This window comes from Dama dama, chromosome 13, assembly GCF_033118175.1.
Source record: "Dama dama isolate Ldn47 chromosome 13, ASM3311817v1, whole genome shotgun sequence".
Classification (NCBI taxonomy): domain Eukaryota; kingdom Metazoa; phylum Chordata; class Mammalia; order Artiodactyla; family Cervidae; genus Dama; species Dama dama.
Window position 1 is genome coordinate 43,684,417 of NC_083693.1, and position 14,538 is coordinate 43,698,954.

The following is a 14,538-nucleotide window of genomic DNA, read 5'->3' on the forward strand; positions in this document are numbered from 1 at the left end:
CTCCCATTTCAGGAACAGGAATGCCACAACTAAGCCAGTTCTATCTGCCTACAAAATGGGATAAAGGGGCCTCAACACAAGGACTTTAGCATCCAATAGACCCAACAATGCACAAATACTCATGAGATCAGAGTGAATGACTTCAAAGTCTCAGAAATGGAAGGGCAGAGAGATGTCCCCTAGTATCCCAGTTTGGAGTGGGGATAATTTGGAACAAAGAGTTAAGAGAAGCGAAGTTTAGAAATTGGGAGTCAGAAAGACCTTGAGATCCCTGGCAGGGTGGGACATAGAGGGAAAGGGGAAAAGTGTGGAAGGAGAGGCGGGAAAATCCCACAACAAATCTGGGTTTTCATGTGATTTGTGTCTCACATGACATGGGTCACAGAAGCCTATCAGACATATGCTAACATGTTTTCTAAAAACTGCAGATGGATTATGTCTGTATGGCAAGAACAGGTGAATGCCCCACTGAACGACAAGGTAATAATATTGCTCATGGAGCTGAGGACCTTCTAGCAATCGGGCCTTATATACACACACACAAAGTTCGGTTAACTGGGGATATGAATATTATTTCCATTTTATAGATGAGAAAACTGAGACTCAAAGACTTGAAAGACCTAGTAGAGCCAGTATTTTACCCTGAGTCAGTCTTACGCCTACACCTGTGTTCTGCACAGCTAGGCTGGGAGAAGGCAGGGAGCAATGGGGACATGAGGTGGATGCAACTGCCTCTGACTACAGCTTACGAAAGAAACCCTGATGACCTTTAATGCGCAACACAACGGCAAAGAACATTAACATCTGAAAGGGGGAAAAATCATGGCCCCCGAAGACGCACCTGCAGGAATTAAAACTCTGCCTGCTGCAAGGCTGCTGTTTAGGACGTCGGCTAGGTTCCCAGCGCCTTGCCAGCCACGTTCCAGAAGGAGCGCTGCCTTAGTTTGCAATCGCCAGAACCATCACTTGCTCTACCTTGCAATTAGTCAAAGCTAATCAAAACGAACACAAGTGAATCAGCTGTGAAATCCCTCTTCTTCACCATGGGCTGTCTGGTGGGAGAGAGCACAGATGGAGTTTCCTTTTTAAAGGAAATGTTTTGGCACTAGCCTCTGTTAAACAGTTTTCCCTTGTTTCCATCTGGTTTTAGTATTGGAACACGTACATGAGAGAATGGAAAAAGAAAATTCTGTTGGTGTGCTAAACCACTAGAAAAGCTGAAGTGGTCGACAGCACATCCTCTCAATCCTTGGAGACTAAAGCGCTTTGTGCAAGGAATGTTGTCACATTGTTTTTAAGGAAAGGGAGAGTTCGGTTTCTTGGTTTCAGGCCTGTCCTAAAGTTGTTTTTCTTTTTTTTAATGTGCACAGATGGGAGGGAGAGGGACCCAGATTTGAGTCTCAGCCTTATCACCGTCTAGCTGCCAGCCCCTGGGCAGTGTCTCAACCACTCTACACCCTGGCTAGTTCCTGTAAAGAAGAAACTGCAATAAAAGCCACATCACGGGCTATTGTGAGTGTTAAGTGAGATAACACCTGTTAAGTGCTTTGTTCTCCATTTTTGGACTCTCCTTATTCATAAGGCTTTAGAAAAGACAAATGATTATTACTACTGCTTTTCACAGGAAAAGATCTAGAACCATCGAGGAAACTCTAAAAACATTTAAAGACATCTACTTGTTTTACTGCATAACTGAAGAAAAGTTCATACATGGTGGTGCTCTTGTCAGGAGCCTCTCAGAACTTCCCTGGGGAATCAATCTTCTCTAAGACTCAAATACATCCTCTGACCCTCTCACTCCAGTGTGGGGTTTCCTTAACAGCCCAGCTACCAGAGTAGAGGACTGTCACCCTCCAGCCAAAATCAACCAAAGCCTAAACTGGTAGGAAAGTAGAGTAATCCCAAAACATGATTATCTCTAGAGCCGGGTGAGAGAGGGTGAGAGAAGATGCTTGGTTTGGGAAGACCTCTCTCATACAACTCTTACGCCTAAGAGACAGACAGACAGGGGAGCACAGTGTCTAAGGTAATATTGACCTAGAATCAAACCACCTGGGTTTAAATCTCTGATCTGTAACTCACAAACCCATGACCTTGGGCCAGCCAATTGACTTGTGGATGCTGTTTCCTCATGTAGAAAATGAAGATGGTACTGTTATCTACCTCATAACATTGTTAGAAAGAATAAATAAGTTAATATATGTAAGGAGCATAGAACCATGCCCAATATATTGGTCAATTTATTGAGTTCCTACTCCTAAATCAAAGAGGAGCCGGTGCTCCCCTAACTGTACTGAGCACTGAAGCATGCGATGGATTCACGGTAGGTGCTACACTGAAGGTTATTTACAAATAACACCTGCTGGCAACATCTACTCAGCCAGAAGATGTTTCAGAAGAAAACCCTCTCTTTTAAGTTCATGTAACCAACCAGTGGTCACATACGGTTGTGAGAGCTGGACCATAAAGAAGGCAGAATGCCCAAGAATTGATGCCTTTGAACCGTGGTGCTGGAGAAGATTCCTGAAAGTCTCTTGGACAGCAAGGAGATCAAACCAGTCAATCTTCAGGGAGATCAACCCTGAATATTCCCTGGAAAGACTTATGCTGCAGCTCCAGTAGTTTGGTCATCTGATGCAAACAGATGACTCACTGGAAAAAGTCCCTGATGCTGGAGAAGATCGAGGGCAGGAGGAGAAGAGAAGGCTGGACAGCATTACAGATGCAATGAACATGGGCAAACTCCGGGAGATGGTGAGGGACAGGGAGGCCTGGCGTGCTGCAGTCCATGGCGTCGCAAAGAGTCAGATGTGACTGGGCAACTGAACAACCACCACCACCAAGGATATCATCCTTGCAGATGTTTTAATCCAATCTGTCTCCACACATATCACAAAAGGGCCAAATTCTCAATGTGAAGTATAACAGAAGACATTATATTTTTCTAAATAAAAAAGGATGTGGAAAGATTCATATAATCAAGACACTGGAAATAACTTTGCTTTTTATTGCACTGTCTTCTAGAGCTACTTACTGTTTTAGGCCTGGATTTACATGCCCAATCTCTATAATTAAGAGATAAAAGCTTCACCCTGATGTACATCCCAAATGGAGGAAAGTCTATTACTCAAAAACCTCAGAAATGAGATAGAGGACACAGTACAGGTCAAAACTGTAGATACAGTAGAGATCAAAGCGGTGTAATGTCTTTATGAATTCTGAAGAGTGGGGGAGAAATTTGCTCTTTAAAACATGGGTCACCCTACACCACACCTGCCTCTTAGGAAAAAAAGGTGAAGTGCTTTGATAGTTTAGGCGCAGCCACTGGCGTGACAAGGACCGAGTGGATTTCAGTCACTTCAAAAGTGGTAACTTGGACACCTCTGAAGAACACTGTTGCCTTCATCTGGGAAAAGAAATATACACCACCTAAGCAAGGTAGGGATATTGTCAGGATTAACTGGAATTAAAACAAAACAACAAAAGAGACAGGATGACTTTTATTTTCATCTATATAATATCTGAAAGATATTTTCAATATTTACTACTTCTATAGTAATGAATAACAAATATATTTCACTATTATAGTTGTCTTGTATTGCTTCTTTCACTGCTAATAGCTTTGTTCATCTCTGAGTTCAGTGTAGATTTCTTCATTTTTCCTGGATAAAACCTCTTGGAAAGTGAGCTCAGCACTCCTGAATAAATCATTTCTATCAAGGTCAAATTTCATCTGTCTTGTATTTTTCCTTCTCTCTCCTCTAATATCTATAGATCTTGAGATGAGATCTAGTCTGAGTTTAGAAAGTAGATAAAAAGAATTTCTTTATTATGTCAGATCTCTGACAATTACTTTTGGTTAAAGTAATTCCAATAGCAACTATAAAGAATGTTCTCAAACTCTCATAATTGTTTTGAGTATCCATTTGGATTATTAACAACTTGAATTTATCCCTATGTGATATATATGAAACAAGAATGAAATTTGCTATTAAAATTTTCAAGAGGGTTCAGAATCCTAGACCCTCAGAGCCCAAAGGAAGCTTTAAACTTGTCAAATGAATTGAATCCCAACAAAATTCAAAACTTTGACCATGGCCAACCAAGAAGAAAGAGACCAATATGTATTCTTTAGATAGAACTGAATACCAAAAACATACTATTATGTCAGGTATACCAATAAGACAACCCAGAGAATTCCCCAAGACAGTGAAATTTCTCAACCTTAGCTTCAGTATCGCATGCATACCCCTTTCAGGTAAGTTTCCCCACTACCTCTCGTGCTGTATTTAGTAGGGCCTAAGTGGAACGAGGGCATCTGTAAAGTTCTAGAGGTTGCTCTAAGAAACACCTAGGACTGGTAGCCATGGAGATAAAGAATATTATTGCCAAGACCGATGCTAACCCACATCATTACCTTCCATGGGATCTATTTTACATAAATTATTTCATCAAAGATCATTCAGGACTCTTTTTAATAAGAAAATTTTGCTCTCTACAAATCTAAAATCATTTTGAAAAGATTAAGATTCTCAGTTTTAACACAATATGTAGGAGAATGTATTAATCACAAAATTTAAAGTTTCTTCATGCTTCTTCTATGGAGATAATGAGCAGCAGCCAAGGAAACATGTTTACCCATTTAAAGATATGAAGGGTAGCATTATACATTATGCATACTGAATTAAAACAGGATCAGGAAAATCAATTTTAAACATGAAATTATGGAATGTTCAGTAGGTAACTGGCCTCTAATAGTATATTGATATTAACTTCTTAACAAGTTTCTAGTTTAGCCTTATAGGCCTAAATATCATGGAGGGGGCAACTGACTACAGAAACAGTTGTAGGCAAAGCTTGCTTCACAATTTGAATGGGCCAACAGTTCCAAGTTATAAAGTCCACATTGTCATCAGGTATTTAGTAAGCTATGCATTTAAAGTTTTGAACTTGTCAACTGAATTGAATGTCAGCAAAATTCAGAGCTCTGACCATGGCCAACCAAGAAGAAAGAGACTAAGATGTATTCTTTAGATAGAACCGAGTACCAAAAGCATACTGTTATGTCAAGTACACCAGTAAGACAACCCAGAGAATAATTCCTCAAGACAGTGAGATAAAAACATATGTTCACATAAAGACAGGTACATAGAGGTTTGTAACAATTTTATTTCTTATTTATAATAACAAAATGTTAGAATTCAGATATCCACCTATATGCAAGTGAATAAAAAATTGTTTTATAACTATGCAGTGGAATACTAACCAGTTGATAAAATGAACCATCAATGCTTCAATTTAAGCATCTATTGAGTCTATATTTGGCAATGTTCCCAGTGCTACAAGGAACTGGGAACACACTGACACACAGATCAGATCAGATGGAAGTACAGGTTTGCAATGATACACAGCTGCTTCTGCTGAGGGCTGAGGGCTCAGAAGACCATCTAGGACAACTTCTCATACCTATAAAGGAGAGGGTAGTTCTGGCACAAACTGAGATAAGACAGTTAATTAATTCTTATGATCATCCCACTAGTGACTCTGTAAGACATCTTTGAGGATCAATTTTTTCAAGATATATTTACATATAATAAAATGTAACCATTTTATGTATTTTGATGAGTTATGAAAAATGTATGCACCCAAGTAACTACCACCACAATCAACATATAGAGCACTTACAACATTGCAAGAAATTCCCTCATGTTCCTTTGCAGTCAGTCACCAGCTCCACCACCTGGCAACCACCAATGGGCTTCCTGTCACTATAGCTTAAGTTGTGTCCATTCTAGGATTTCATACAAATAGAATCATATAGCATGTGGTCATTTCTGGTTTTTTTTTTCCTTCACCCAATACAAGGTTTTTGAGATTCATCTATGTTGCTACATGTATTGATGGTTCATTTTTTTTTTTCATTTATTTTTATTAGTTGGAGGCTAATTACTTTACAATATTGTAGTGGTTTTTGTCATATATTGACATGAATTAGCCATGGATTTACATGTATTCCCCATCCCACTCCCCCTCCCACCTCCCTCTCTACCCGATCCCTCTGGGTCTTCCCAGTGCCCCAGGTCCGAGCACTTGTCTCATTTTATTGCCAGTTAGTATTCTACTGCATAGTTATAAAAGAATTTGCTTATTCACTCACCTATAGGTGGACATCTGAGTTCTGATTTTTGGTTATTATAAATAATAACTAAAACTGTTATGAACTTCTATCTACATGTCTTTATATGGACCTGTTTTTATTTCTCTTGGGTAAATGCCTAGGAATAGACTTGTTGAGTCATATGTATGCAAGTTCAACTTTATAAACAACTGCTTGTTTACCAAAGCAGTTCTATCATTTTTACATTTCCACTAGCAAAAATGAGAGCTCAAATTACTCTACATGTTTGCTAACACTTGGTATTGTCAGTTTTTTAAATTTCAGCCATTACTGAAAAGAAAAAGTGGAAACCAATATTTTAGAATGTTAACCACAGAGGCATCTCAGTAGTAAGTATCTGTATACAACCTAAGAAGTCAGCCAGCAAATCCAATGAGAAACACTCAAATTCTACCCCACAGCTCCATGAATGAACTGGAGAGGTTCTCTCCTTGGGTGCATGCAAGCTAAGTCGCTTCAGTCATGTCCGACTTAACATAATTATAACATAACTCAAGAAAGAGTTTATTTCCCCTGATCCAGCACCATTTTGGATTCCCCTAGAGGATACAACCCACTCTGAAAAATAATAAGTCTCCTGATCACAGGCCTCTCCTGCTCAGACTGCCAAACACAGAAAAAACTCACACAGAGAAGCATTAGTAAAAGACATTCAATATACAAAACACCCATGCTTACATGCGTACGTTGGCAAGCTTTGAAAGCTTTGATGGTCTTCTCTTTAAAAAAAGAATATAACTCTTTATGCAGTATGAAATGTGGTTAAAAATTATTTGCAGACATTGCCTTAATTTGGACAAATTTTGCCTGTTCAACATGGAGAACTGGTTTTTATCAACCAAACCACAGGAGTTGAAGGGCTTGGACTCCCAGAAAGCATAGGAGGTTCATCCAGGGCCCTGCTTCCACTGCAAAGTCTCCTAGGTAAGCTGAGATACAAAGACTAAAAGGACTGAACAGGAGAGAAGGAGGAACTCAGAATCCAGCTCACCTTTCAAAGAAGCCGCCCTTCCCTCTGCCTGGAATGCTCCCCACACCCACACCACCTATTTTCAGAACCAAGGAGCTCTACTTTTTTCCTGCAGCTCTGGGTTCTCTCAAACAAGCCAAATCCTCCTAACACATGCTTTCAAATCATTATATTTTTTCCTCTTTAACCTTTTCACAGTTAATGTTTATTTTGGTGAGTAAAATATTAATGACTACTGCTCCTTCCCCACTGAACAAGGTAAGCGTCATGAGCTTTTCTAACTGAACCCCCGCTCAGTATATAAAAATTCCTTAATAAAATTTTCATAATTAATTACTTGTTAATTAAAACAATGCTTTATCAGAGATGTATTGATAGGCCTCTACGCTTTGCCTAAGATAGAAACTAAAGGTGGCTGCTTCTTTCTCAATTATAAGAAAATTCAAACTGCAAAAAAACCGTGGTTGTCAAAGTTACCTGGCCTTCTCCTGCCCCAGTTTCCATTAAACCCGCTGCTTCAATGTCAGATCTGCTTTGTCAACCAATCCTCTCAAAATTCAAATCCATGAAAAGGATGAAGACTTTCAGAACTCAAGACTCTCCTAACATTAGAATGCCACAGAAAAGCAAGTCTCATAGTTTCAGACTTTCAACCTGAAGGTCCTGGTAATTTATAAAGGAAATGCAGTTACCCAGTAAGTCCCCAGTTATTATTCGCTATGGCAGGGGAAATGGTCACAGTCTTTCACTAAGAGGAGGCTGTTAGAGGACCCAGGTAACATTACCGACTTCACGATCAGCAATAGGCTGACAATAGCATGTGCTTTAAAGGTAAACAAAACCATCCTCTTCGGACTTCCCTCGTGGTCCAGTGGTTAAGACTCCATACTTCCAGTGCAGGGGGCACAGGTACAATCTGTGGTCAGGGAACTAGGATCCCACATGCCACCCGGGTGAGGCCAAAAACAAAAATGCCCTTTTCTCATCCACCTTTTCTGCAACTACTTGTCTTCAAGAAATCTCAAGGGAACGTTGAGAGAATTGAGCTTAAGAAAATTAGAATCACTATGCGTCCATGCTCATCCCATGTTCAGCTCAGCCCAAATATAAAACAAAACAAAATTTAATTTAATGCCTTCTATTCACTATCAGTACAAGCAAAAACTCCAGAACTGAAATTTAAAGATGTGAAAATGCTTTCAAGACCTGAACCTCATTAACAACATACTAGGAAGGTATTAGGAGAGGCTACTGAAATCTTGAGTCCCTATTGCATAGCAAGCACTGCCCAGCACACTAAAGGAATGCAAATGTCTTCCAACCCATCGCCAATTTTATTAACCTAATCACTACTGGGGTTAAAGAAAGACCAATATTTCAGGGTCAATCCTCATTCTAACCACTGAGAAGGCATTCTTACCAAACAGCTCTCTGTTTCCATTTCATTTTGAACTAAGGCACAGTCCTTCTGTTATCTTTACATCTTCTTTCTGGAAAAAAGCTATCTCTACCCTGAAATAAGTTCTAATAAAGAAATGATCAAAGGCATAATTCTTAAAAAAAAAAAAAAGAAGAAGAAGAAGCTAAAAATGGGTCCAAAAATAAAGTTTTATTGCCAAGTCACAACTGGAGAAACTTAGGGGAAAAAAAAAAAAAAAGATGAATAAAGGCAAGCCTAATTTTTCCACTGCCCAGTTACAAGAAATATCAGAAACATTACAAATGTTCCAGGTCCTCAGATTAGCATCACCCATAGCTCCATAGAAAACTTATCCAAATTTTATCTCAAAAAACTTGGGATGAATCCACAGTAAGTTCCACAGATCTCCTACAATCACAAACAGAAAGAGAAAAAAAAAATAATCACGCAAAATTCTAAGCTTAATGGAACAGATGCCTCTTCCTGACAAGGAACAGCTGTCGGGCAAAGCTGTGATTTATGAACTGAGCCTACTTTCTCACATTCCATACGGTGTCGATATTTATCTTGAGACCAACTATTACTGATTATTGGCAACTGTTGAGAAAAAAAAAAGTCTGTGAAACTCAGGCTGCTGGTAGTAGTAATTATCCAAATACAAGAAGGTGTTCTAAAACAAAAATCTCAAGAGGATAGCCCACTTTATGTCCAGGCCCTAGTGAAGGGAAAGTATGGACAAACAGATGCTCTTAATGAAATGGAAAACACATTAAAAATGCACTTCATTACCTCTCCATATAAGGCAACCTCCAAAGTCAAGATGTCAGGAGTCTCTAAGGATCAAAGAAGACAAAGACAAACAGGAAGAAAGTGGAAGGGCAGCCATGTTCAAGCCTTGAACTGTAACCCTCCTGGACACTAGAATTAACTGCTTTAAAACAGAAGTCGTTTTTAATAATATTCATATCCAGTTTTTATTACCTGACAGGCAGATGTAAGTTAAATATTCGCCTTGACCTCCAGTTGCCAAGAAAGGAATCTTTTTCTTTGTCCTCCTCTTGACCTGGACAGCTCCCAACATCCTTTCATCAAGAGGTGCAAAAATTTCCTTGCTGATCGCAGATTTGGCACTCATTGTCAACCAAGTAACCAGGGCACACAGTGGGTTTTCTAGAGAAGAAAAAGAAAAGGCAGGTTGGAATTGGCAATATTGTAAAGAGACATACAAGAATGAGCAGTAGATTATGATCCAACAACCCCACTCCTATCCAGTAAAGACAAAAACTCTATTAACAATATAAATGGCCATCAACAGATGAATGGATAAAGATGATGTGGTATAGAAATGCAGTGGGATACTAGTTAGCTATAAAAAATTAAATAATGCCATTTGCAGCATCATAGATGAAGCTAGAGATTATCATACTCTGTGAAGTAAGTCAGAATGAGAAAGACAAGTACCATATGATATCCCTTATATGTGGAATCCAAATAAAAAATGGTACAAGGGAACTTATTTATAAAACATACAGACTCACAGATATGGAAAACAAACATATGGTTGCCAAAGAGGAAGGGGTAGTGAGGTATAAATCAAAAATTTGGGAGGTGCAGAAACATACTACTATATATAAAATAGATTAACAACAAGGACCTAATATATAGCACATGGAACTATATTCAATATATTATAATAACCTATAATGGAAAAGAATCTTAAAAAGAATATATGTGTGTGTGTGTGTGTGTAACTAGGTCATTTCATTGTATACCTAAAACACTGTAAATCAACTGCAATGAAAAAAAATGAGCAGCAAGTTTATTTGCAGTTGAGGTAATTTTCAATTTGTGGTTTAATCTCTCACTTGCTTGAAATGCATTATATATTTCAATCATTAAAAGCAAGGCCTTCACATTTATAGTAACTGAAAAAAATTCAAACAAAAAAGGAATACAGATTTAGTTGCTGAAAATGAGAAATTCAACACAAAGAGATGAACAGCACAAAATGGGATCTAGAAAGTGTGTCGGTCTCCACCCCAACTGCACCTGACTCTAACTAGCAGGTGGAACCCACCCCATTCCCATTCTACAAGGACCATGATTCCACCATTTTCAGTTGAGAAGTCTTTGAACTGTCAAGAAATCTTTAGAGTCAAGAGGTTCACTTCGAAATCTCCTTGAACTCTAATATAAATCTATTTCCCTAATTCTATTCATACAGGAAATAATTATATCATCTTCCACATAATAACTACATATGCAACAGAAGACCATTAATTTAATCACCCTTCAGCTGCTTTGGATCAAGTTAAGTAATTAATCCTTATTTATTAGCCTCTTTTAATGGGTCCTATTTTCCAGGACTCCTCTGCCTCTCATCACCATGCTCTGGACCCTCGACAAATTCTCCAGTTTCCTTCAGCCAAAGCGGACACAGACTTCTGAAAAAATATCTGACCAGTGCCAAGTGTTTTGAAAATGTTACCCAGCAGTTTCCACATGCTATGCTCCTGTGGTTAACTGGCACTGTGTGCCCAATAATTAAGAAAATAAAGCAGCATGTTGCTGACTCACAGTGGGTCCCCTCTCTCCCCAATCCCTCAAAGTTACACATACACAGTCCCCATGTTATATTTAGTTTTCCAAGCTGTATTCCCTAAAGGTCATAATTATGCTTATTTATGTCTATTACATTCAAGGTCAATCTGAATTTTAACTATATATCATCCAAAAAATCAACTGTAACTTGAATAAACGAGTCATTCTTTTCTATGCCATCATCCCAGTCATCCTAGACGTTGTCATCAATATCTTAATCAGTAATCAACATTTGTTCAACAAATGACAAATCAAAACTAAAGGTGCAGAGAAGGCCAATGGGCTGTACAGTGTACATGCAGAGGTCACGCAGGGTGTATAGAGTGTGCAGAGATCCTGCAGAGGGATCAATCACACAGCTATATATGGCAACAGCAGCTCAAAGAGCTGCTCAGTGGGTTGTCATTTCCTTCTCCAGGGGATCTTCCCAACCCAGGGATGAAGCCTGTACCTCCTGCATTGCAGGAGGATTCTTTACTGCGGAGCCGCCGAGGAACAGCTGAATGTGCTAAGCAATATTATTGTATCAATGCTAAATTTTGTGAATGAAATGATAGCATTTGGTTATGTTGGTGATGTCCTTGTTCTTAGGAGATATGTTATAAATTATTTTAGGGGTGAAGTGTCATGATGTCTTCAACTTCATATTAAGTGATTTAGCAAAATATTCAAGTTATAAAACTGTATCTATTGATACACACACACATAAATGTGGAGTAAGAGAGAGGGAGAAGAAGAATGTGTGGCAAGATGTTGAAAACAGATGACTCTAGATGAATTTTACAAATGAGGCAACTGATAAATAAACACCTATCACATGCCACCCCAATGCTCAGTATTAGAGATATAAAAAATAACTAAGATAGGCTCCTGGTTCTCTAGGAGTTGACTACTGATTATATTAAAGATTTCCCTTAAATCCAGATGATTTATGATGGAAGACATGGAACATCCCTCCCAATGCAAGATTCACAAATGTTACCGACACAGCTGTCCACCTATAACTGGTCCACACCTGTAACTTTGTAGAAGGAAAGAGATATATTAAAAAAAAAAAAAAAAAAAGAAAGAAAAGAACATTCCCCTGGTTAAAGAAATTTCTCCTGCTTTCAATTCTTTAAGTAGGTTTTCTCAGTGGCACCAAGAATAAAGAATAAAAAGTGTTGGTGTTTATTACTAAACAACAACAAAAAATCCTCCATCCTTCAATACAGATCTGTGGCCAGGTCGATGTGCTCAGATCATGATATCATTGCCAGAAGGTTCTTCATCCTAGCTGAGTACAAAATGACGACACAATTTCTTGACATGCCAACTTCCAGGTGATATCCCATGATTTCCAAGAAGTTAGCAAGCAGAATTTCTCCCACTGTGATTTACCCTATGACTTTGCTAGGCAGGATATTACAATTTACAGGGACTTTTTTTTTTAAACAGAGAGAAACTAGCTTTTTTCTAACTCCAAGGTCTCTCACCTCTCAGCACTTGGGGATGCAGGCATAAGAAAGCCAATGGTAACACAGTGGCCTCAAACTTCTAAGAAGTTTGAAGAAAGTCATCTTCCCAAACTCATCAGGCATTTTCTGACCAGCGCCTTACCAGCAGTGACAAGGCTTCTGCTTTTCCAACTCAGATTCATACTTTTCTAAAATTGTGGTTAAAAGAAATAGAAACCTATCATTTTATTATGCAAAATCTGTCAAGAGAAAAAAGAAAAGAAAGAAAAACAATATTCACCTGTTAACAAACTCATAGGAAATCCTGCTCATCTTTTGAAAAATAGGTAAGAAATGGAAATGACCTTGTGTTGCTTTTTCATATGGATATTCAGTGGCCAAGAACAAAAGGGAGGGGAAAAAAAAAAAAGAGGAAAAATAGAACCAGTAACTTCAATGAGCACAAGTTTTGGAATCAAACAAACTTGGGTTCTATTTTATTTCCAAACTGAAGACCTATATGTGGGTAAACCTCTTAAAATTCCAGATTCTCAGTTTACTCACGTGGGAAGATCTTCACCTAATTCATGGAAGGGCTAAAAGAATTAGATGAAACAATGCGTGCAAATCACTTATTCTGGTGCCTGAATCGCAATGAATACTTAAAATGGAATTTTTAAATTAACGCTCTAAGATAAGAAAAACAGAAGACAATCTTGCAGAAACTGAGTAAATGTAGCCTTCCATTTGGAAACTGTCTAAAATTTTTGTTCAGGACAAGGACATGAACACACCTGTGAGCACATGTGTATGTTTTTGATGCTACTCTGAAAAGGGAAATTGACAGTGGATTAGAAGAGAATGAATCAGAAAGTAAAAGGGACACTAATGTAGCTTCATAGAAATAATCTAGGAGTGTCTCCCAAACCTGACTGCACATCTGAACTTGGCAAGGAGAGCTTTCCAAAAATGCAGACCCTTGGGCCCCTCCTTTGCCCCCACCAAATCACAATTGGCATCTGTAGTTTTAATCAACTCTCTAACTGGTTCTCCGGCAGCCATCCTGACACTGAAAAACTGAGAGTCTAAGCAGGAACGGTGGGGCTGGAAAAGTGAATTCTCATGAGGACAGGAAGAGGATGCAGAGGACTTCTTTTCTCCATTCAGCCAAGCAGATTTCTCAGGTCTTAGATCTCCCTGCTGGTAAATCAATGCCCTGCCCACAGCTGGACCCCTTTGTAAGAAAATCAAGATGAACACACAGCAGTGGTATACCTCTGACCAGCGTCACTCCAATCTGCATGACCCTGAAGGGGGATAGGATATGCCACCCGGAAATATGCCGCTTTAGTGTATTGATTGTTTTGAGCCAAAAGCATCAGAATAAACAACAAATGTGGGGAAAGGCTTCCTCTGAATTCCCTTTATCTGTCTAAAGACAAATCCTCCAAAGGAACTCAGTTGTCATAAGTTCCCTCTCCAGGAGTTTCATCCACGCAGAAAGACTGACTCTTGTCACAGGAAAGGCAACTAGTAGTCCACACACACTTAGACATACTTTGTCACCAACTGTCATACCTCCCATCGAGTCCTGTAAGGGCCTTTCACTTTTCCTAAAAATCATTTTCTCCCCCCTAAGAGGTCTACACCCCCTCCCTCTTCCCTACCAAGATGGTTTGTGATCCTACATTCTAAGCTGTCTCGGGAATTACTCATTTCTCCAGGGTATCTCCCAGGTACACACCAGGTGTACATGTTCATAAACTTCTGATGGGTTTTCTCTTGTTAATCTTTTATTACAGGGGTCTCAGCTAAGAATAAAAAATCTGCCTGCAATGCGGGAGACCTAGGTTTGATCCCTGGGTCGGGAAGTTCCCCTGGAGAAGGGAACGGCTACCCACTCCAGTATTCTGGTCTGGAGAATTCCACAGAC

The 14,538-nt window shown here is 39.0% G+C and overlaps 1 protein-coding gene across 2 annotated transcripts in view; it reads right to left on the bottom strand.

Moving 5' to 3' along the window:
* The window catches only part of STXBP6 (syntaxin binding protein 6), a 265,606-nt gene that overhangs the window by 182,442 nt on the left and 68,626 nt on the right, over window positions 1-14,538 (bottom strand). For both annotated transcript variants that reach the window (XM_061159045.1, XM_061159044.1), the window contains exon 2: window positions 9,550-9,738. In XM_061159045.1, coding sequence (XP_061015028.1) covers window positions 9,550-9,703 — 154 coding nt within the window. In that variant the 5' untranslated portion in view covers window positions 9,704-9,738. The remainder of the gene's footprint in view (window positions 1-9,549; window positions 9,739-14,538) is intronic.